Source organism: Oncorhynchus clarkii, chromosome 5, assembly GCF_045791955.1.
Source record: "Oncorhynchus clarkii lewisi isolate Uvic-CL-2024 chromosome 5, UVic_Ocla_1.0, whole genome shotgun sequence".
Taxonomy (NCBI): Eukaryota; Metazoa; Chordata; class Actinopteri; order Salmoniformes; family Salmonidae; genus Oncorhynchus; species Oncorhynchus clarkii.
Genome location: NC_092151.1, coordinates 56276698 through 56300349, shown reverse-complemented (window position 1 = coordinate 56300349; position 23652 = coordinate 56276698). Strand labels below are relative to the sequence as shown.

Below are 23652 nucleotides of genomic sequence, written 5' to 3'. Positions count from 1 at the left end.
TTCATCAGTCACATGCCCCTAGTGGGGCTATAATGGACATACTGTAATACAAGTTTGTGAACATAACTGCATGCTGTACAAATGACAATGATTTTAACATTCCTTTTCCCAGGCATCCAGTGCTGTTCTTATAGCAGTAGGAATCTATGCCAAGGTTGCCAAAGAGAAAAGTCAGGCATCAGTCTAAATAATAGGTAGTGAAATGTATATTTTCAATGGCAAAATAAACTCAATGATGGGCGACTATTAATTAGGTGTGTGTGTTTTGCCAAAGATGTGGACACTGACGACTGACCCAGCAATCTTGCTGATCATCATTGCCTCAATGTTTAGATTCACGTAGATTCACGTAGATTCACGTAGATTCATGTTTAGATTCTTTGGGTGTTTTGGATCATTGCACAATCTGTCACGTTCATCTGAATGGACCAAGGCACAGCGTACTTAGAGGTCCACATGTTTAATAAATATGAAACTCACCAAAAACAATACAGAAGAAAATGAAACGGGACGTTCTGGGCTGCTCACAGGCAGCTACACAAAAACAAGATCCCACAAAAAAACTGTGGGAAAAGGCTGCCTAAATATCCCCAATCAGAGACAACGATAGACAGCTGCTTGGGAACCATACCAGGCCAACATAGAAATTAAAAAACTAGACTACCCACCCTTATCACACCCTGACCTAACCAAAATAGAGAATAAAAAGGATCTCTAATGTCAGGGCATGACACAATCGAAGCTGCCTACTGAAGACAGTAGCTGAGCTCCTTGCTTGTTACCATTGTTTACAATATCACTGTGACTTAGCCCTACGTACAATATTGCTTTCTGTATATTGGAAAGCCATAGATAGATTATGGTAAATAGTAGTACCTGTAATTATCTCAACACTGTAGTTGTCTTTATGGTGATTGCAGAAAGTAAGTAATACCATCATGTCTTGCAACTGTCCTAGCCTACTACAAGGTTGAAATATCATTTCTGTTGTCAGTTTTTAGGGATATTGGCTGGCAATCCTCCTGCAGATTGCAGCTGCAGGGCTTGGTTTCCTATTCACTGACAAGGTAATGTTAGGACCCTGAAAGCCGGTATTTTGCTGAGAATTGCATCCCATGCAAAGCCAAAGCAGAATTGAATTCTCTGCATGCCACCATTTTAGAATAAAGGTTTCACCAAAATTAAACTAATTTGCTTGTAGGTATCAGAGATCACTGAGATGTTTTCTGGTGTTCTTTCAGGTTTTGGAGAGGACTGAAAAGTTGATGAAAAGGCAATCGGGATGATTTGGACTTGAAAACATGTTATTGACTTTGTTCTGAAACAGGTTAATTACACTGGTTCAGTTGGTTGGAGCATGGTGCTGGCCATAGAAATATAATTACTAGAATTGTGGATTTGATTTCGTTATGGGCCTCATATACAGAGTATTTGTGTATTGGTGTGTTCGGATTAAAGAATAAATAAATTAAAATATGACTATATTATAACATGATCGTTAAATGGGGAGAGAGGCATCACATGAATCATTAATAATGTACTAATTACTAAAGAATGACAGTATATAAATGACCTTTGGGAACAACATTTGCTATGAAAATGAAATGAGAAGAAATAGACCACAACACTACGCACTGCATACTGACAGAACAGTGGACAGCGGACTGCTGAAATACTTCCTGTATTAGCAGAATCCAAGAGCAATTTAGCACAACCTACTATCATAGAACAGAATGACAGAACTGCAGTGAAGCAACTCAATCTAAACCTGGAAATGTTTAAATCAAGTTTATTCACTATAATTCATGAGTTGGCTTTGTATCAGAATCAGGGGTTTTAGAGCCAGGCCGGAACAAAATCCTGCGCACCCAACAGTCATGCTCCGGAATGTTATATCCACGGTATTTCCACAGACAGTGTTCAACACCATGTGTGGCTATGAGGCCCAGAGTATGGAGCGGAGTTCGACAGGGGGCGAGCGTGTACACCGCTGGCTGCCTGGATAAGGTTGTGTGGTGGGGGAGACAGAACCTCTTCTTAATGGGGGGGATTACCGTGAGTCTGCTCTGTTTAGAGGTAAGACATGGCTCAGTAGTTCACATTTGAATTTGATTGGGGAAAAACATGTTTAGTTTGCTTGGCTGGATATTCTAAACATAGTCGATCCCGGAGAAGTGCAGATCAGACAAGTGCAAATCCCTTTCGAGTGAAATAGCAGTCCCAAATTAAATATATTTGTTTTTACTTGCTCTGGATGTCTTTATGCCCCAGTTAAGGCAACAAATGTCATTTACAAGTCATTAGGAATCAACTGTATGCAGGACCAGTAAGAAGTAAGTAAGATTATACCATGTAGAGTTTTAGTAAATTGTCAGCTGCATAGGGGCCATAAATAAAAAACACAATTAGATTAGCTCTCCAATAATATATTTAATCACATTTCAAGATATAAGTTCAGTTGAGAACAAGCAGAAGCCCATAGGAAGCTACACAAGTCACAGAGAACAGGAAGGCAATGCTTGACATTGGAAAAGCTCTAATGAGCTAGTGTTCACGGAGTGGATGAACATGTTGATTAAAACGTTGCATGAGATCGTGTTAGCAAAGAGGCTGGAGAAAAATAACACAGACTCGGGAACGAGTCTTGTGTTTCTTTAAGGACACTTGAAATAATCATGACCATGAAAAAGCATATCATTTAAATATGTATTTGTGTTTTGCATGTGTGTGTTTTTTTTGTGTAATATGGTGGTTATGTTAAAGATTAATTTTGGGGGGGGAAATTGTCTATACAAAAAAAGAAAGGCAATGCTCTCTAAATAAACAGAAAGACGGTGCTTTCAAAAGGACTTGAACATATGAGTGATTGTACAGCATGTTTGTAGAATGCCCAACCTTATTTCTCATCATGTACCAAGTTTTTGTGTCTTTTTCTTGCAAGCCGTGTATAAAGGTCCAACAGAGGGGAAAACAAGATGGTGGAAGAGAGCCTTCCTTCACTAGAGAAAGACTAGACAGCAATGTTTGGTGCCCTGCTTCCTGGGACTTCAATAATAAATGAGAGGGCCCTCCTCTTGGTCCATTGGAGTTGTTTAGCAACAACTTTGAACAGAAGTAGTCTGTACGCACTGTGAATCTCTGTACTTTAATGTCAAAAGATTGTTCAAGAGAGCGCCGGAAGGCAAAGATAATAACTATTTTATATATGATTTCCAACAACAGAAAATGTCAGAATATTTTATTTTAGCATTCTACAAAATATGAACATTTCTACACAGAGTGTAAAAAACATTAGGAACACCTTCCTAATATTGAGACACACCCCCTTTTGCCCTCAGAACAGCCTCAATTTGTCGAGGCATGGACTCTACAAGGTGTCGAAAGCGTTCCACAGGGAATGGCCCATGTTGACTCCAATGCTTCCCACAGTTGTGTCAAGTTGGCTGGATGTCCTTTGGGTGGTGGACCATTCTCGATACACACAGGAAACGTTGCAGTTCTTGATCCCCTCACACAAGTGAACTTGGCACCTACTTCCATACCCCGTTCAAAGGCAAGACAATCTTTTGTTTTGCCCATTCACCCTCAATGGCACACATACACAATCCATGTCTCAATTGTCTCAAGGCTTAAAAATCCTTATATAACCTCTCTCCTCCCCTTCATCTACACTGATGTAAGTGTGTGAAGGAACAGTTTATGGTTTGTGCTTTTCTAAGAACCAATTTGACGGATTGATCGCGCCTGGGAGGTATCCTCACAATCAGTATAAGCAATTTGGCAGTCTGCCCAGAACATTGCTTTGAGAACTGAAAAGGGTATCTCGGTTTCAAGGTCTTAGCTTGGCGAGAAGAAGCCTTGTGAGGTATTGGTTGGTTACATGCATGAACCAAACGTTAATGATTAATTAATTATGAATAAGCTAAATCATGCAAATACAACTATAAGAGAACTAACGGGACTGCCCCGGCAGATCTCCCGAACAACGTGTACTATTGTGCATTAAGTTGGTTGGAACCTCTCCAGTTTACTGATAATAATGAGTAATTTAATGTTTGACTGAGTCCCTGGTGGTAATTTCCATGACAAGTGGATTTAGCAAGTGACATCAATAAGGAATCATAGCTTTCACCTGGATTAACCTGGTCAGTCTATGTCATGGAAGGAGCAGGTGTTCCTAATGTTTTGTACACTCAGTGTACATGTGTGCTTTGTACAGCAACTAGCCCTTAAATGTTCTGCATATTGATGCTTTTATACATAATCACGGCATTTTGTAACAGTTTGTATATTTGTCATCTCTACGTGTCATGTGATGAACATGTGCTAACACAAATTCCTACATTTCACAGAATGTTTTATAATAAGTAATGTGCATAGCTGATTTAAAGCAAGTGAATTGAGCTGACAGACATAGCCCCTATTTTCATATAATTCAGTGTGGGAAACTGAAGTCAACTTACTGTATACAGTAGCAGCACACCTTAGGACCGTATATGACACTAGATCTCTACAATTGACACTATGTCTGTTATGTTATGTCAGTTTCCTTACAACAGTTGGCATGAGTGAGAGGGTTTGCTCTTGAGCATCAGGGCCATGAAGTTAAACTGAGCGGGATTGTACTCAGGGATCTCTGTGATGACGCTGTGAGGGCTGTCTGCAGTCTTCTGCCGGGACGTGACCCTGTAGTGTGCGTTGACGTTCCGGAGTGGGTTGTATTCCGGACAGACGCCATCCGGACAGCGGAATCCTTCCTTGATGACGTAGCCCAGCTGAGAGATTGCCACAAAGCCATTCCTGTAGGTCAACATTTTGGTGACAGGAGCGTAGACATACTGGACGAATAACAGACTCCCTGGGACAAAAAAAAATGATACACAATATGTAGTGTTCATTTGTGTATACCAATGTGGGTTTGATATATGGTTTGAAATAGTAGCGAGCAACATTTATTTGTAATAGTAGTAAACAAACAATGTAAAATAAAATAAAAAAACTCAAATGGAGAAATGTAGTGAGCACATACCACTAGCAACATCCCAGACTTTAATAGTTCTATCCTGTGAGCCAGTGAAGACGTGCTTGTCACTCTCAGAGAACGCTGCACAGAGAACCCCTTCAAACAAGAACCCCTGTATTTCAAAAGGTACAAACACATTTATGTCAATGAGTCAATCTGAGGTGTGTCTGAAAAATAGATTCTCCCTGACTAGACCGTTGACCTTTAACCTGACCTTGTACTCCATGGTGTGATCCAGCACCAGGGGGGTCAGCCCCCACAGCCTCTGCACGGCGTCCTCTGAGCCCACCAGGGCGTGCGTCCCCCAGTTGCTGGTCGTCACGCAGTTGACCCTGCTGCGGTGGCCATCCAGGGTGGCGGTTGAGGCGGACTTGAAGTCGTACATGGTGACCTTATATTAATAAGGAGACAGGACACAATGCTAGCTTCAGCAACATCTTTACTAAGTTAAAACGAAATATCTTGTAGGCCTACAGAGCATTATGGGTAACGTCGGCCAATGATGCTACAGACCTCCCCGCAGGCCGTTCCGTACAGCAGCCTACAGTCTGGGAGCAGGGCCATGGAGGAGACGGGCGAGTGGAGCAGGGAGAGGGCAAACCTTGCGGAGGGCCCCTCCACGCTGGGGAAACTGTCCCTGGCCGTGATCTCAAACAGACACACTGAGTCCTCGTAGGCCACGGCCATGTGCTTCTCCTGGCCGCCAATGGCCATGCAGCGCACCGTGGGCAGGGTCTCAGGAGGTGGGATGCACAGGGTCTCTTTGGGGAAGGCTAGGGGGTAGATGAGGACCGTGCCAGTCGTGAGGCCACAGAAGAGGAGTTTCTTGTTCTGGGCCAGCTCTAGGCAACACACCTCAGCAGAGACGGCCATGGTGTCAGTGGAAGAGCCTGAGACAAACAGGAGAGAGATTCTCTTTAACAGGCCCCCATTGTCAAATACAAGCAAATATTCTCCATGTTGCATGTGGATATTGAAAACATACAATGAAACATGTTCGTTAGCCCTTCTAGGTTCACATTATACACTCACATTTGTAACATTATTTCTTATTCTTTCTCTATGATAAATACAGTGGGGAGACCAAGTATTTGATACACTGCTGATTCTGCAGGTTTTCCTACTAACAAAACATGTCATTTTTATCATAGGTACACTTCTTGCTTTTCTTTTCTTTTTTTTACACCTTTTTCTCCCCAATTTCATGGTATCCAATTGTTGTAGTAGCTACTATCTTGTCTCATCGCTACAACTCCCGTACGGGCTCGGGAGAGACGAAGGTTGAAAGTCATGCGTCCTCCGATACACAACCCAACCAAGCCGCACTGCTTCTTAACACAGCGCGCATCCAACCCGGAAGCCAGCCGCACCAATGTGTCGCACCAACCGTGCACCTGGCAACCTTGGTTAGCATGCACTGCACGTGGCACAGCTGGTGCTGCAGTACAGCGCCCTTAACCACTGCGCAACCCGGGAGGCCTATCACTTCAACTGTGAGAGACGGAATCTAAAACAAAAATCCAAAAAATCACATTGTATGATTTTTAAGTAATTAATTTGCATTTTATTGCATGACATAAATATTTGATCACCTACCAACCAGTAAGAATTCCGGCTCTCACAGACCTGTTAGTTTTTCTTTAAGAAGCCCTCCTGTTCTCCACTCATTACCTGTATTAACTGCACCTGTTTGAACTCGTTACCTGTATAAAAGACATCTGTCCAAACACTCAATCAAACAGACTCCAACCTCTCCACAATGGCCAAGACCAGAGAGCTGTGTAAGGACATCAGGGATAAAATTGTAGACCTGCACAAGGATGGGATGGGCTACAGGACAATAGGCAAGCAGCTTGGTGAGAAGGCAACAACTGTTTGCGCAATTATTAGAAAATGGAAGAAGTTCAAGATGACGGTCAATCACCCTCGGTCTGGGGCTCCATGCAAGATCTCACCTCTTGGGGCATCAATGGTCATAAGGAAGGTGAGGGATCAGCCCAGAACTACACAGCAGGACCTGGTCAATGACCTGAACAGAGCTGGGACCACAGTCTCAAAGAAAACCATTAGTAACACATTACGCCGTCATGGATTAAAATCCTGCAACGCACGCAAGGTCCCCCTGCTCAAGCCAGCTCATGTCCAGGTCCGTCTGAAGTTTGCCAATGACCATCTGGATGATCCAGAGGAGGAATGGGAGAAGGTCATGTTGTCTGATGAGACGAAAATAGAGCTTTTTGGTCTAAACTCCACTCGCCGTGTTTGGAGGAAGAAGAAGGATGAGTACAACCCCAGAACACTATCCCAACTGTGAAGCATGGAGGTGGAAACATCGTTCTTTGTGGATGCTTTTCTGCAAAGGGGACAGGACGACTGCACCGTATTGAGAGGAGGATGGATGGGGCCATGTATCGCGAGATCTTGGCCAACAACCTCCTTCCCTCAGTAAGAGCCTTCAAGATGGGTCGTGGCTGGGTCTTCCAGCATGACAACGACCCAAAACACACAGCCCCGAAACCTGAAGGATCTGGAGAATGTCTGTATGGAGGAGTGGGCCAAAATCCCTGCTGCAGTGTGTGCAAACCTGGTCAAGAACTACAGGAAACGTATGATCTCTGTAATTGCAAACAAAGGTTTCTGTACCAAATATTAAGTTCCGCTTTTCTGATGTATCAAATACTTATGTCATGCAATAAAATGCAAATTAATTACTTAAAAATCATACGGATTTTTGTTTTAGAGTCCGTCTCTCACAGTTGAAGTGTACCTATGATAAAAATGACAGACCTCTACATGCTTTGTAAGTAGGAAAACCTACAAAAATCGTCAGTGTATCAAATACTTGTTCTCCCCACTGTATATCCCTATGAACTTTTGCTTTGACAATTTTCAAGTAGGTCATATTTTTCACCCAAACATAAGGTGCACATATGTATTTTTACCTGTGTGACAATTCCATGTAATCACTTCTTTCTGGCCTACGTTTCTAACATAGTATACCGTGTCGCCATCTTTAGTGAGGGCAACCTGAGGGCACCCGGCTGGAATGCAGCAATTGGGTCTCTGCTGAGGGTTGTTGGGTGAGGGCAGATGCCACAGCTTCAGGTAGTAGGCTGAGGAGGAGGCGGAGACGACAGTGCCCTCATACAGAGCCAGAGTGGTGACAGGGGCATCCATGCCAAGGAAACAGTCAAGGAGGTTTCCCGTGGTCATAGACCACACCTGTAAAAAGCAGAGTGGATCAATGTTAGCCTGGTCCCAGATCTGTTTGTGCTGTCTTGCAACTAGTAGGTGCCGGGAGCACCGGTTCGTGTCAAGAACTGCAACGCTACTGTGTTTTTCATGTTCAACAGTTTCCCATGTGTATCACAAATGATCCACCATCCAAAGACATCCAGCTAACTTCACACAACTGTGGGAAGCATTGGCAGTGCAACTCAATACACTCAGTGTATATTTGGGGCACAATTTAGAAACGTAGGATATCACAAGGCCACATTATCTAGGGATGTTTCATCAAAGTTGTAGCTATACCAATAACAATGGCAGTTGGAAAAAACACACAAACAGATCTGGGATCAAGATAAGACATTTGGATCAAAGTTCGTCATTGGGAACAAGTGACTTATTTGAATAAGCCCAGTATGTGACTTGCCATCTATATCCTCTACATTGCCATCTATATCAATGCCATCTATTATCAGTAATAATCAATAACTACAGAACAGTCTAGAAACAAGTTGTATACAAGTGCATCATTTTCATGGGTACCAATTAACCAATACTGACCCGTATAGTCTGGTCCTCAGAGCCCGAGATGACCACTCTGCTGTCGCTTGACACACAGGCACACAACACTGTGTCCTCGTGGTGCAGATCCAGGAAGCTCTGGACACAGTCTGACTCTCTATGGAAAAGGACCAGTGTCCTCTCACAGCCTGTAATGATATGAATATTACTGTATATAATAGTCTTTTGCCAGACACTTTTCCAGTTAGCACATTCAGTATATGTGGCCTAGCCTGGTCCCAGATCGGTTTGTGCGGTCTTGCTAATTACTATAGTCAAGAAGTCAGCAAGACAACATGAACTGATCTAGGACCAGGCTATACAGTGCACTCGGAGAGTATTCAAACCAAAGGACTTTTTCCACATGTTGTTATGTTACAGCCTTATTCTAAAATGGATTAAATCTGTTTTTTTCCTCATCAATCTACACACAACACCCCATAATGACAAAACAAAAACGGGTTTTTAGACATTTTTGCTGATTTATAAAAAAACAGAAATACCTTATTTACATAAGTATTCAGACCTTTTGCTGTGAGACTCGAAATTGAGCTCAAGTGCATCCTGTTTCCATTAATCATCCTTGAGACGTTTCTACAAATCTATTGGAGTCCACTTGTGGTAAATTAAATTAATTGGACATGACTTGGAAAGGCACACACCTGTCTATATAAGATCCCACAGCTGACAGTGCATGTTAGAGCAAAAACCAAGCCATGAGGTCGAAGGAATTGTCCGTAGAGTTCCGAGACAGGATTGTGTCAAGGCGCAGGTTTTGGGAAGGGTACCCAAACATGTCTGCAGCTTTGAAGGGTCCACAAGAACACAGCGACCTCCATCATTCTTAATTGGAAGAAGCTTGGAACCACCAAGACTCTTCCTAGAGCTGTCTGCCCAGCCAAACTGAGCAATCGGGGGAGAAGGGCCTTGGTCAGTGAGATGACCTGATGATCAATCTGAAAGAGCTCCTGAGTTCCTCTGTGGAAATGGGAGAACCTTTCAGAAGGACAACCATCTCTGCAACACTCCACCAATCAGGCATTTATGGTAGAGTGGCCAGACAGAAGCCACTCCTCAGTAAAAGGCACGTTTGCCAAAAAGCACCTAAAGGACACTGACCATGAGAAACAATATTCTCTGGTCTGATGAAACCAAGATTGAACTCTTCGGCCTGAATACCCAGTGTCATGTCTGGAGGGAACCTGGCACCATCCCTACGGTGAAGCATGGTGGTGGCAGCATCATGTTGTGGGGAAGTTTTTCAGCAGCAGGGACTAGGAGACTAGTCACGATCAAGGGAAAGATGAATGGAGCAAAGTACAGAGAGATCCTCGATGGAAACCTTCTCCAGAGTGTTTAGGATCTCAGGCTGGGGTGGAGGTTTACCTTCCAACAGGACAACGACCCTAAGTACACAGCCACACATTTACAAACATTTACAAAAACTGTTTTTGTTTTGTCATTATGGTGTATTGTGTATAGATCGATGAGGGAAAAAAAATATTTAAATCCATTTTAGAATAAGGCTGTATTGTATCAAAATGTGGAAAAAGTAAAGGGGTCTGAATACTTACCGAATGCACTGTATGTGGCCCATATGGGAATGAAACTCTACTCCAACCCCCTGAACCATAGAGACACAGAGGTAGGCTACATAGTGTCAATGCCATTCATGGGGTTCCTCCTAAGGTCCTCCTGTACTGTAGTACTGCTACCTGCCAAAAGTATCCTTTCGTCATCTGAGGCGGAGAGGAAGGTTGCACAGACTGGAAGCTCTGTGACTGTCTGTCTCAGAGTCCACTGTGACTGTCTGCCCTGTACCGTGCTGGAAACCTACAAATGACAGATGGTCGAACAGAATGCGATGAGAAACCAATTATGCCATTAAAATCAGAAATACAGTCCATCTAATAGGAAATTGAATCATCCTCCTCCAGGACATGTTTCGACAATCTGGACCTGATAGAGAAAGCCCTCCTTGGATGCTATAAGTAGTCGGCCATTTCTTTGCAGTGTAAGGGTTGCCGTCAGCGTCAAACTATGTGAAGATTTTTCCAAATGTATCTGCGCTGTCTTGTCCTCGGCAGATGGGTGGGAAAATGTGACAAGTCCTCCGTCTGAGAGGGAGACGACCATTCCATTCAAAAATCCAAGAATAATGGAGACACCGGTATCTTTGACTTGGAAGAGCAGTTCTGTTGTGTTAAGATGCCATACTTTCCCCTGCAGGTAAAGCAGAAGCGTTACAGATGATCATATCTTTTTGTGAGTACATACTGTAAATATAAAAAAGGTTGGTTAACAGAATGATTGAAAAGATGCATTTGAAGGAAAACTCCTCAAAGAAAATGTATTTGATAGAATACAATTAACCCCTTCACATGTCTGTCATACCTGGCCTCCAGAGTGAGTGAAGACAAGCGCCCTCTCCTCAGACACATGGATGTGTGTGGTGGAAGGTAAGGAGTTAATGGACACCGCCTCCTGGGTACAGTACAGCTGCCTGCCACTCAGCAGGCTCCACTTCCTCAGACTCCCGTCAGCAGCCAATGAGAGACAGTGAGTGCCGCTGTCAATCACTCTCACTGATAGCACCTTAGCTGAAGAGCAGAATGTGGATACGCTTGACAGTGATTAATTACAAACTCAAATACCTTTCCTTAGAAATACACGCACACACACACACACACCTTCGCCCTCACCTGTGTGTCCCACTAAGGTTTGGATGACCTCTAGATCATTGAGGTCCCAGGCAATCACCTTCCCGTCCTCTGAGCCTGCCAGCAGGATCCCTCTCTCTGGGCAAATATCCAGAGCTGTGACCCCTTCAGACAGACAAGACAAGAAGCTGTCCTTAAGCACAGATGTAAGATCAGCTTACCCATGCCATATCCTAACTTTAACCATTGGAGATGTGAAAAACAGACTGACATTAGATCAGCATCTGGTGGCTACTTCATCCTACTCCTGGGCTCAATTGCAATGAACAGGAGAATCCTACACTATGTGTACAAACCTTTCTGTAAACCAGCAAGCGTCGTCTTTAGCGCTCCCCCTGGAGGCTGGAGGAAGGTGCACTTGGGGACAAGAATGGGGTCGGGACAGCATGAGAGCCAGTCGTGACACTGGCAGCAGAGTCGTCCTATCAGTGAAGGGTACATCTCAGCGAAGGAGTGGAGCCTGGCCAAGACCTCTGTGTAGAAGAGGGGGGGGTCTTTGGAGAGGAAACATAGTATTAGAACGGAGTGAGATAGTTGGTGAGATAGTGTGAAGAGAAGGCTCTCCTGATACAGTATCACCCAACCACCCACCCATCCAAGTATAATGCCAATGTTTCTGGTTCCAAGCCAGAGGGACGAGAGTCATCAATAACCTACCCTACAGTTAGCACTCATTCTCTTTTGATCTATGAATTTTTTTGTTGTTGTTGCATCGCTCGTAAATATGTGAAATAGTGATCCAGCTACTTTACCTGAAACCGGGCAGATTTAAACCCAACAGAACGTGCATTAATTGAACATGTAACACTCGACTACGATACCACCCCCCCTGACCCATCTGACCCATCTGGCCATCTAGAAAGTCCAGGGTGGGCTTGAGGAGAATGAAAGTGTCTCGGATCAGTTGAGTCTCGGGGCAGTCCATGAGCTTGGTGCAGAGGGTCAGGTCCTCAATGACACTGGCCACGCCACAGGTCAGAGTCTTACAGTACAGCCACTCACTACTGCCTGTGGGGCAAAGAGTCGCAGCTTAAAGGTAGACTTCGTAATATGACATCATCATACACAGTAAGACAATATCCTGACATCAACAATAAGAGAATTCAAATCAGCCAAGTCTGTCTGCCAGTATTGGCTCTTCCCACCATTGACTTTTGCACTGTGGCCTTACCTATGACCTCCTGGCGCAGCTCCTCCCAGAGGCCTGCGTGGAGGAGGTGGTAGGGCAGCTCCTGCAGCTTTTTGACATTTGCCACTCCTTCAGCGAACCACAGAGGCTGAGGGGGCACCTTGGCAACATGCCAGGGGAGAGAGTAGACAGGTGTACGTTCATGATTCAACACGACACAAGTAACCCGCGGAAACATTTTCACTATGGAAACACGTCCGGTTAGCTTCAAGGTAGTATCAAAAGCAACCGTCCATTTCATTAAATGGAAAACATGTCCTCTTGTGCATCTCTATCAATTGTTCTTCCTAAGTTTCAGATCTTATTTACTGTGATATTTTTTGTGTTTTTTGTGCTCCCTCTAAAAAAAGGCCCTGAGTGTCAGAGACTTTTATCCAGCTCAAATGGACCACACACACACACACACACACACACACACACACACACACACACACACACACACACACACACACCGAACGTTGATCTACCATTCATCTGCCGTTTGTTCGTGGAAGTCTGTTTTAGTTGACCACCCTGGTGGACGTCTGTCTGACTGCAGACATGTTCGCGTGATTCAACCGGTAAAATCCGTTTGCACTTGGTTTGCAAATCATGGCCGTCACTCTTTTGAGGTGCTAAGGCCTTGTTTGCGTGGCGCTACAGAGGGAGGTGCGGACAGCTCAGTACATCACTGGGGCCGAGCTCCCTGCCATCCTGGACCTCTACATCAGGCGGTGTAAAAAGAAGGCCAGGAAAATTGTTCATGATTCCAGCCACTCAAGCCATAGACTGTTCTCTCTGCTTCCGCAAGCCAAGCGGTACCGGTGCATCAAGTCTGACACCAACAGGCTCCTGAACAGCTTCTATCCCCCAAGCAATAAGGCTGCTAAATAGCTAACAAAATGGCTACAAGGACTATCTGAGTTGACCCTTGTATTTTACACTGTAATGACTAGAGGAGTACACCGATTATTATTGAAAACACATCTAAGGGTTCTTTGAGGTGCCATTCTATGTCATCATAGGAAACTGAACTGAAATCCCATCATTCTGTTTACCTTGCGGTCAGCGTCCAATGTGGTCGTCAGTGGGGGTAGGAGGACAGCTTTGAATCGGCCTTGGCTCCAGCTACCCAAGAAGTACTCAGCAAGGACCCTGTGTCTGTCAGCCTGCTGCTCTGACCTCTGGTACCTCTCTCGCACAGTTTCAGTCAACAGCCTATTACCATATTAAATTGCACAGACAAAGTACAGGATTGGAAGTTCTGCCATAAGCAGATCAATACAAGAAGTATTGTCTACTACTGGACTGGAAGCATGCTCAATGAAAAATCTACATTATTAAAATAGATTTTTAGCAAAAATAAATGGCTTAATCTGAGTTTGGAACCCCAGCCCCTAAACCTGTTTGGCTGAGATATATAGAGAGGATCTTTACTTGTGGTGGAAGTCGAGCACCGTGACGCCATTGGCCTGTCCCTCCACAAGGAGTTCTCCCAAGTCGTGCCTGAGGCGCACCCACAGTAGAGGGGGGAGGCGGATGAGGGAGTGGTTGGGGGGAAGCCAGTACTGGTAGACTTCAGCCAGGACATTGTCATCAAGGGACAAGATATCACGCAGCTCTGCCTCTGATAGACTACCCCTGGAGAACAGAATGAGTAATAATCATTTGGAAAAGAAATCCTTATAAATAGAAGGATGGATTTTTCAGTTTCTAACCCCAATGTATGATAAGGGGGGGGGGGGGGGGGTACGGCAGCTTTTGATCTGGGAATTCGTCATGTGGATTGTCTGTAGGTTAAAGTATGACTCTGGCTTGATATTCCAGTGGTCTAATGATTGAAATATCAATGTTGTATTGTCGGTTAATGCACCAGATGTGTGTGGGCGTGTGTATGTGCGTCACAGGTGGCTGGTGACACCTTAATTGTGGAGGATGTGCTCATAATAATGTCTAGAATGGAAATAAATGGAATCAAACACATGAAACACATGTGTTTGATTCCATTCCATTCCAGCTATAATGAGCCGTCCTCCCCTCACAAGCCTCCTGTGGACTATGCATCTGTGTGTGTACACGAACACCTCACCTAGCAGAAACGATATATCCCAAAGCTGCGCCAACCAGTTGCTTCCCATGCCTCTCCTCAAGGGTCTGGAGTAGCTGTGACATCACTTCCTGTGCACTACTGCTCAGGGCCAGGTCAGTCACGGGTGTATAGGACGCCCATCGCCTGGCCATGTCCAGCAGTAGCTTCAGATGCAGAGGATTTCCACTCAGCTGAAAGCTACACAGTACCACTTCACACTGTTCTGGAGTCAGGCTTCGTTGCGCTTCCCTCATGTAGGCATTCATGATCTCTCTGCCCTGGTCACATGATAGGGGTTCTACTTCAAAGAAATTTCCCGGCACTTCGACTGTTCTCCGAAGGTTAGCCAAAACTGGAGAGCCTGTATCTGCGGTGGACACCACCAAATGGACATTGGGGGGGATGTCTTTGGGTAGCCAGTGGAGTTTCTGGCCCTGGGTGGCTGAGGACAATTGGTCCAAGGAGTCTAGTATCAGAAGAAGTGTGTCTCCTCGCTCCGACACCTCAGCTAGAAGGCCATGGAAAAACCTCACCAGGTCCTCACTCGTGTGTGCTGTTATTGGAGTGGGAGGTGACAAACTGAACACAGAGCAGATCTGGAAACAGACACTCTGGAGGACACGGCCCAGGTCGGAGCTCTCTGCCGACGTCCCCAGCAACCTGAGCACCACCACAGCCCTGGGGTCCAGGAGGCCACGCATCTCCTGTGCCAGCTTGCAGAGCAGCGTTGTCTTTCCCACACCTGGTGGCCCATGCACCACCAGGGGCGTGTGGCGGGTGTTGGTGTGCTCCCACATGGCCAGACAGATCTTCCCAAGGAGTCCCTCCCTGCCGCGAAATACGCCTGAACACTTCCCGGCACTCAAAGCCATGTGGTGACTAAGCTCCTGGAGCAGCCAACCTCTGTCCTCTTCCCCCTTCCTCTGACTTGCATCTCCTCCTCTTGCCCCATTCGTCCTCACTTCACCAGCCTCCACTGACGAACCAGCACCAACCCTCCTGGCAATGCGGGCCTTCGTCTGGGACACGAGCTGCTCGCAGAGGCTCTCCAGGTACTGGGCATGCTCCTTGCAGCTGGGCTCGATGGCTCCCTTGCACAACTCCACACTGTGCAGGTTGAGCATGCCCGGCGAGGCAGCGAAGAGACGCGACTTGAGGCCCGAGAGGAGTTCCTGAGCCTCGGTATCCAGCAGGCCATCAGCCGTCACATCCATGTACTGGGCCAGCCGCTTCGGGCCGTCCTTCTTACGCAAGTGAGGTAGCTCCCGCACGAAGAGGATGGCGGAGGGCTCGCTCTCGTCCCCATCTGGAATTCGCAGACCCTCCTCTATCTCATGCTCCGCCACTATGGAGGAGGGAGAACACCAGAAAATGGGTTGATTGGTTCTACAAAATGTGGATTTTCTACAATAAGTTACAGCTAATGAGCAAATAAGCTACCAAGTCATTGCGAATAAATAGTAATTTAAGTGGAAATGTAACTAGAAAGCCACCAAGACTGAATCTAGCAACACTTGTCTACACATCACAAGGCAGAACATAACAGGTTTTTAGCTTGCTCCTATTCTAACATGACTGGTCCAAGACATTGGCAAGCTCTGACCAGATTTGAAGAACTGGTGTTTTTGTTCAACCGTTATATCCCCGTCTTTTTCAGCCTGCACGGCCGCAGTGCGTAGGAGCTGCAATAATCGAGCCTCTGTGTAGCGCCAGGAAATGACACTGTCATCCTGCAGCGGCCTTCTCTCAGGCTGAAGGTCATTGTAGTGGGGCAACAGAGTTGTGATTGGCTGAAGAACGTAGACAGGCGGAACAGCATTGTTGTCTTTCCTGAACCATTGGTGGAGAAGCCCCACCTGGTCCTGTGGTAGCTTGGACAGCAGCACCTCAAATTGTTTTCCTGGGAGGACACGGGGGATAGGGCGGTGGCCATACCGGTTCCCCAGCAGAGCCTTGAGAACAAGGGAGACATATCGAATCAAATTAAATCAAAACACATAACACCCTGCTGGAATTATATATTTCAAGAACCATTGAATTCAAGGAAAAGAAGAGCCAATTAACATTTGTGCAGGGTTCTCCAATTCCTGTCCTGGCGAGCTAGTAGGTGTGCAGGTTTTTGACCCAGCACAGTAGACAGCACTTACATCCCACTGGGTACACTGGTTGAATCAACATTGTTTGCGCATCATTTCAATGGAATTACATTGAACCAACGTGGAACAAACGTTGGGATACAGGTATCAAATGATCCGTCTTCAGTCTGGGCCACAGTTATTTCATGTCATGGGTTAGAAGAAAAGCCTGTAGCTCTCCAGGTTCGGAGTTGGACCCCTGTGCTAGAGGAACAGTATTGAACAACACTTACAATGAAACTTGGTCCTACGGATACTTTCCTGCAGGCCTCGATTTCCTTAAGACACAGTTCTGTGGTCATGTGGTCCACAGCAATTGCATCCTGGAGACCCCATCTCATATCCACAACCTTCAGGGATAAAGAACTAAATACAGAAGTTCCTCCAACAACACTAACATCACACTTCTCCGAATAATGATCTCCGAATTCATATGAAATTAGAATGAATTGACATGTGTCTGATGGCGGCCCGTAATGTACTGCTACTCACCTCAAACACTAAGCCCAGACTCTGACAAAAAGCTTGAAGTTCAGGATAGGTTTTGTCCAATAAGGCATTTCTTTCACTGCTCATATCTGCCAAACGGTCACATCAGGTCAGAAAACACACTAGGTTTGCAGTGTTACCCAAAACTAAACACGAGGCTATTCACCGGAAGATTACAAATTAGCAGGGGTGCAACTTTCACTGGGGACAGGACCCCACATTCTGAAATTGCATTCCCCCCCCCCCCTTGGAATGTGATACAAAACGAGGCAACCATGCGGACACCTCTGAGCGGTCGGGTAGGTTGTTATATCCTCCCAACTTCTAGAACCAAAGTTGCGCCCCTGCAAATTCGGGATATGATTCTTTCAAAACAGATACAATGGCTGGGCCGTTGTAGTGATGATGTAGCATCTGCTAAATAAGGAATAATCACATCTCTGATCAATTCAGTTGCAGCCAAATATATTGGCACCGTTGCACTTTTCTTAAATAATTCACTATTTCTTTTAAAATAAGTTGCCATTGAAAAAAACTGTCTCCACATCTTGTTATTGTATTTTTGTAAACTTAAGTTTTAATTTAGAAAATAAAGACAAATGCATGGACAAAGTTATTGGCACTCCGGAGCTTGTATTTGGTTGCACAGCCTTTGGCCTAGATAACTGCCAACCAAATGCTTTTATGGAGCTACTAATGAGCTTGCTGCACCATTCTACTGGCAAATTTTCCCCACTTTCAGCAGCAAAGTTCTTTAATTCTTCAATGTTTGAGGGATACTCTCCAACTGCTGTTTTCAGCTCTCACCATAAGTTATGGATGTGATACCTCTTCGAAATATGGGTGTGGCTATGATTGGTAAATTGAAAGCAGACCACTACCTGAAATCTACTTCAGGTAATTTAAATAATCCATCCAAATTTTGGCAAGTAGTGAATGGTTTGGAGTGCAAAAAAGATACACAAGCTTCCAAAACAATTGTTGGAAGACACACAGATTGTAACTGAGAGAACCTCCACTCTGACAGCATTTTCTAGATGCAGGCAGTTTATTTGAGAAGGTCAAGGTATAATTGAGCCCCCTATGAATTTACCTGACACCCCTGTGCTCTCCATCGCCAGGTTCCCTTTTCATCCTTCTCTGTTTCAGAAGCCCTGAAATAAATTGATAGAAAAAAAATCCCCTGGCCCTGATGATCTAGACCCCCACTTCCTACACCTAGCTGCAGGCATCATTGCTCTCCCTTAGCATGTATTTTTAACCTTATGCTTGATGATAAGGAAATCCCCAAGTTATGGAAATCGGCTTTTGTACTGCCTCTCCTGAAAGGTGGAGATCCTTCGCTACTTGACAACTATCGACCCATATAAAAATTGTCTGCACTGTCTAAGGTATTGGTGTCTTTAGTAGGCAGCTGAAGGCCTACCTCCAAGAAAATAACATCTTAAATGGAATGCAATCAGGCTTAAATCTGGCCACAGCACTGATTCAGCAACATTGAAGGTTTTAAATGACATCCACTGTGCTCTTGACAAGAAGTTACATTGTGTGTCTTTATTAATTTGTCGAAGGCATTTGGCACTATGGACCATGCTGTGTTAGTGCAAAGGTTAAAATGTTGTGGAATTACTGGTCATGGTCTAGATTGGTTTATAAATTCCCTATCAAATCGTACACAATGTGTAATGGCGGATGGTTGTAAATCTGAGTCCAAAGAGTTGCGCTCAGGTGTTCTGCAAGGTTCTATTTTTGGCCCACTGTTGTTCATTTTGTATATCAACAACATTGGGGATTATATTGAAACAGCAGATGCTCCTTTTTATGCAGATGATACTGTTCTTTATTCAAGGGATAGTAGTTTACCTTAAGCTTTTGAAAATGCCCAAAGAGCATTTATCATCATACAACAGAATCTGTATGATTTAAAGCTGGTTCTGAATTCAGGTAAAACAAAATGCCTGGTATTTTCAAATGCCAGGCATGTTTACAAATCATGTCATTGCTATATTGGCTGGGAATACTATAGAGCAAGTCAAAGTGTACAAACATTTGGGTGTGTGGGATGATGACAAGCTGAGCTTCAATGTTCATGTGGAGAACTTGATAAGGAAGCTCAAGCTGAGAATAGTTTTTTTACCGGCATAAGGGTTGTTTTTCTCTGGAGGCCAAGAAGGAGCTGGTACTATGTACATTACACGTAGATTTAGATTTTAGTGATGTTATATATGTATATATATACATATACATACACATACAGTGGGGCAAAAAAGTATTTAGTCAGCCACCAATTGTGCATTTTCTCCCACTTAAAAATATGAGAGAGGCCTGTAATTCTCATCATAGGTACACTTCAACTATGACAGACAAAATGAGAAAAGAAAAATCCAGAAAATCACACATTAGGATTTTTAATGAATTTATTTGCAAGTTATGGTGGAAAATAAGTATTTGGTCACCTACAAACAAGCAAGATTTCTGGCTCTCATAGACCTGTAACTTCTTCTTTAAGAGGCTCCTCTGTCCTCCACTCATTACCTGTATTAATGGCACCTGTTTGAACTTGTTATCAGTATAAAAGACACCTGTCCACAACCTCAAACAGTCACACTCCAAACTCCACTATGGCCAAGACCAAAGAGCTGTCAAAGGACACCAGAAACCAAAATTGTAGACCTGCACCAGGCTGGGAAGACTGAATCTGCAATAGGTAAGCAGCTTGGTTTGAAGAAATCAACTGTGGGAGCAATTATTAGGAAATGGAAGACTCCATGCAAGATCTCACCCCGTGGGGTCAAAATGATCACAAGAACGGTGAGCAAAAATCCCAGAACCACATGGGGGGACCTAGTGAATGACCTGCAGAGAGCTGGGACCAAAGTAACAAAGCCTACCATCAGTAACACACTACGCCGCCAGGGACTCAAATCCTGCAGTGCCAGACGTGTCCCCCTGCTTAAGCCAGTACATGTCCAGGCCCGTCTGAAGTTTGCTAGAGAGCATTTGGATGATCCAGAAGAAGATTGGGAGAATGTCATATGGTCAGATGAAACCAAAATATAACTTTTTGGTAAAAACTCAACTCGTCGTGTTTGGAGGACAAAGAATGCTGAGTTGCATCCAAAGAACACCATACCTACTGTGAAGCATGGGGGTGGAAACATCATGCTTTGGGGCTGTTTTTCTGCAAAGGGACCAGGACGACTGATCCGTGTAAAGGAAAGAATGAATGGGGCCATGTTTCGTGAGATTTTGAGTGAAAACCTCCTTCCATTAGCAAGGGCATTGAAGATGAAACGTGGCTGGGTCTTTCAGCATGACAATGATCCCAAACACACCGCCCGGGCAACGAAGGAGTGGCTTCGTAAAAAGCATTTCAAGGTCCTGGAGTGGCCTAGCCAGTCTCCAGATCTCAACCCCATAGAAAATCTTTGGAGGGAGTTGAAAGTCCGTGTTGCCCAGCAACAGTCCCAAAACATCACTGCTCTAGAGGAGATCTGCATGGAGGAATGGGCCAAAATACCAGCAACAGTGTGTGAAAACCTTGTGAAGACTTACAGAAAACGTTTGACCTCTGTCATTGCCAACAAAGGGTAAATAACAAAGTATTGAGATAAACTTTTGTTATTGACCAAATACTTATTTTCCACCATAATTTGCAAATAAATTCATAAAAAATCCAACAATGTGATTTTCTGGATTTTTTTCTTTCTCATTTTGTCTGTCATAGTTGAAGTGTACCTATGATGAAAATTACAGGCCTCTCTCATCCTTTTAAGTGGGAGAACTTGCACAATTGGTGGCTGACTAAATACTTTTTTGCCCCACTGTATATGTATGCAGGCCTCAACCACCACCCTGAGAGCACTTGATTCAGTATATCATGCGGTCCTCAGGTTCATTACAAATCAAAAACGTCTTACACATCATTGTGATCTCTACAGCGCTGTTGGCTCATCGTCATTGACCTTGCGTAGGCTTAAACACTGGTGTACACTGATTTATAAGGTCATATTGGGTAAGATACTATTTTTCTCTGTTCTTTTTAATCAGGTCGGTAAATAAATATAAATTACAGTCCCATTCTCATTTCCTTTTATCAGTACCAAGAATTAGAACAGGTTTCGGTAGAAATAGTTTTAGTTACTCAGGTCCTGGCACTCTCTCCTGAACATTAAAACATATGATTATCTAGTCTTGTTGGTGGAGTTTATATGTAAATATCATATAAGAGTGTAATTGTCTTTAGGACAACAGTTTTTTAGTCGAGACATTTGTGGGGGTTTTTTAACGTAACATGCAATTGTTGTACTGTATGTGTGTCTATAGTTTTGTTTCATGTTGTGACAGTGTTGGCTTTGTTCCCTGTGCTGCTATTGGACCAGGTCTCTCTTGAAAAAGAGATGTTATCTCAATGAGGAAAAAACCTGTATAAATAAAAGTTCAAAAAAAAAAAATAATAATAATCATCCGGACTCTTCGATGGTCACTCCAGAGCAGTCCCGTGTTTCATAATGAACCATCTTCAGGGTGCACACATCAAAAATGGTTCAAAGAGAGATGCTGGACTGTTCTGGTGTGGCCAGATCTGAATCACATCCATAAATTATAGCAAGAGCTGAACACAGCAGTTGGTGGAGGGTACCCCTCAAATATGGAAGAATCTGTGGAAAAGGTGCAGCAAGCTCATTGATGGCTACAAGAAGAGTTTGTCTGAAGTTATCTTGGCCAAAGACTGTGCAACCAAATACTAGCTCCAGGGTGCCAATAATTTTGTCAATGCCATGTGTCTTCATTTTCTATTTTAAGTTTACAAAAATAAAATTGGTTATGCAATGTTGAAAATCCAATAAGGTGTGGGGACCAAAGGTTTTCTTCAATTTCAACTTATTTTAGAAGAAATAGGAAATTATTTATGTTCAAGGGTGCCAATATATTTGGCCGCAACTGTATATGCCTTGTGTTATAACGCGAGGCTGAGCCCATGTTACAATGAAAATACTGAACCCATACCATCATGAAAATACACCCACCTGTAAATGTGGAGCTGACAAAGACTCGGACCACGTTGGACCTGAGCTTCAGTCCTTCAGTCGCCCGGCCTTTGAGAACCTCCATGAGTGATCCTCTTGGCGATGCCATGGTCCTCCTCACCTAGCACTGTCCCAGGCTAAAACCTCCCTCTCATCTCACAATGACCCACAATAATTGCTCAGCTTCCAAAAGTCATCAGAGAAGCATGTGAGCAGACTTATCTATTCTGACTGTAAGCATGTACTTGTGTTACAGTTTTTAGATAACTATTTAAGCATCCAATCCAATTGCCCCTTGTTCCTTGTGCTTCATGTTGCAAAGTGAAATTAGATGAGAGATACACACCTGAATGTTTTTCCCCCTCTCCCGTTGAATCCTATTTGTCATATCCTTGGAGATCAAGCTCTCCAAGACAACCTTGGGCCCTGTTCAAATATTTTCAAATTGCACCCTTCGTTCCTCTTTTCCTTGAGGTAATCACCGGTGTAACACTAGCAGGTAGGTGAAAGCCAAGGTTTCTCTAAAATAGCTCTCCCCCACCCAGTCAGTGATTGCATTGAGGGGAGGAAGGTAGGATGCCCTTTCAAAGTATTGGAGCAGGGCCTATGTTTACGAATGGTGCCTTCCTGGGACTGGAGGTCCCTTAGGGTAAGGAAAGGAGAAGAGGGAGTTGGCTGTTGCCTTGCAGCTGAGGCTCACCTTTAATGACATGGGGGAGAAGGGGCAAGACTAATAGAGTGTTTTAATATACAGTCATTGGTTTCAACTTATCAGACTGTAGCATTCACCAAGCACTTTTAGGAGCTGACGGGCTTGATGCCACTAAACAAATCAATTATCAGAAATCTCAGAAACTGAGCTTTTATTTTATCATGGGAACACTTAAGAATATTCTGCAACAAGGGTAGCTTTGGATTATACTTAAGCATAACATTTATTTAATGCCTCATGAAGCTTTTCTGAAATATCCCATTATTTATACTTAATAGAAATAAGATATTTCAGAAAAGCTTCATACAGAAGTATAACCTGGTTATAGTTGCTTGCCTCTCAAATAAGTTAGAGATCTGAGATATTGTATTAATGTACTTCATTTTCAGAATGACTAGGCATTCCAGCTCATTACCCTGACCATACATCATGATGTTTGTTCCCCAGTACTGTACTACCCTTAAGCTGTTTTGACACGGGCTCCATTTTACCAAACA

General features: G+C 44.1%; 1 protein-coding gene across 1 annotated transcript; it reads right to left on the bottom strand.

Annotated features, from left to right (window-relative positions):
• Nucleotides 1-4300: 4300 nt before the first annotated feature.
• Nucleotides 4301-22496, bottom strand: LOC139410104 (NACHT and WD repeat domain containing 1). The gene is made up of 20 exons (XM_071155548.1): nt 22444-22496; nt 17417-17502; nt 17158-17274; nt 16393-16741; nt 14790-16134; nt 14138-14341; nt 13759-13918; nt 12704-12821; nt 12376-12540; nt 11829-12026; nt 11515-11637; nt 11207-11412; nt 10772-11035; nt 10528-10645; nt 8813-8961; nt 7966-8245; nt 5537-5913; nt 5238-5414; nt 5030-5135; nt 4301-4858 (listed from the first exon to the last, which is right to left on the bottom strand). The coding sequence occupies exons 2-20, from the start codon at nt 17498-17500 to the stop codon at nt 4551-4553; spliced, it is 4848 nt and encodes a 1615-aa protein (XP_071011649.1). The 5' UTR covers nt 17501-17502; nt 22444-22496; the 3' UTR covers nt 4301-4550.
• Nucleotides 22497-23652: the final 1156 nt, after the last annotated feature.

What these genes read in the sequence shown, in the direction of transcription:
- LOC139410104 (XM_071155548.1), bottom strand. Translation starts at nt 17,500, where the DNA reads ATGAGCAGTGAAAGAAATGCCTTATTGGACAAAACCTATCCTGAACTT. An exon ending in GTCTGGGCTTAGTGTTTGAG is followed by an intron (nt 17,275 to 17,416) that starts GTGAGTAGCAGT and finishes TTATCCCTGAAG; the next exon opens with GTTGTGGATATGAGATGGGG. An exon ending in CTGAGGACCAGACTATACGG is followed by an intron (nt 8,246 to 8,812) that starts GTCAGTATTGGT and finishes TGCTTTTTACAG; the next exon opens with GTGTGGTCTATGACCACGGG.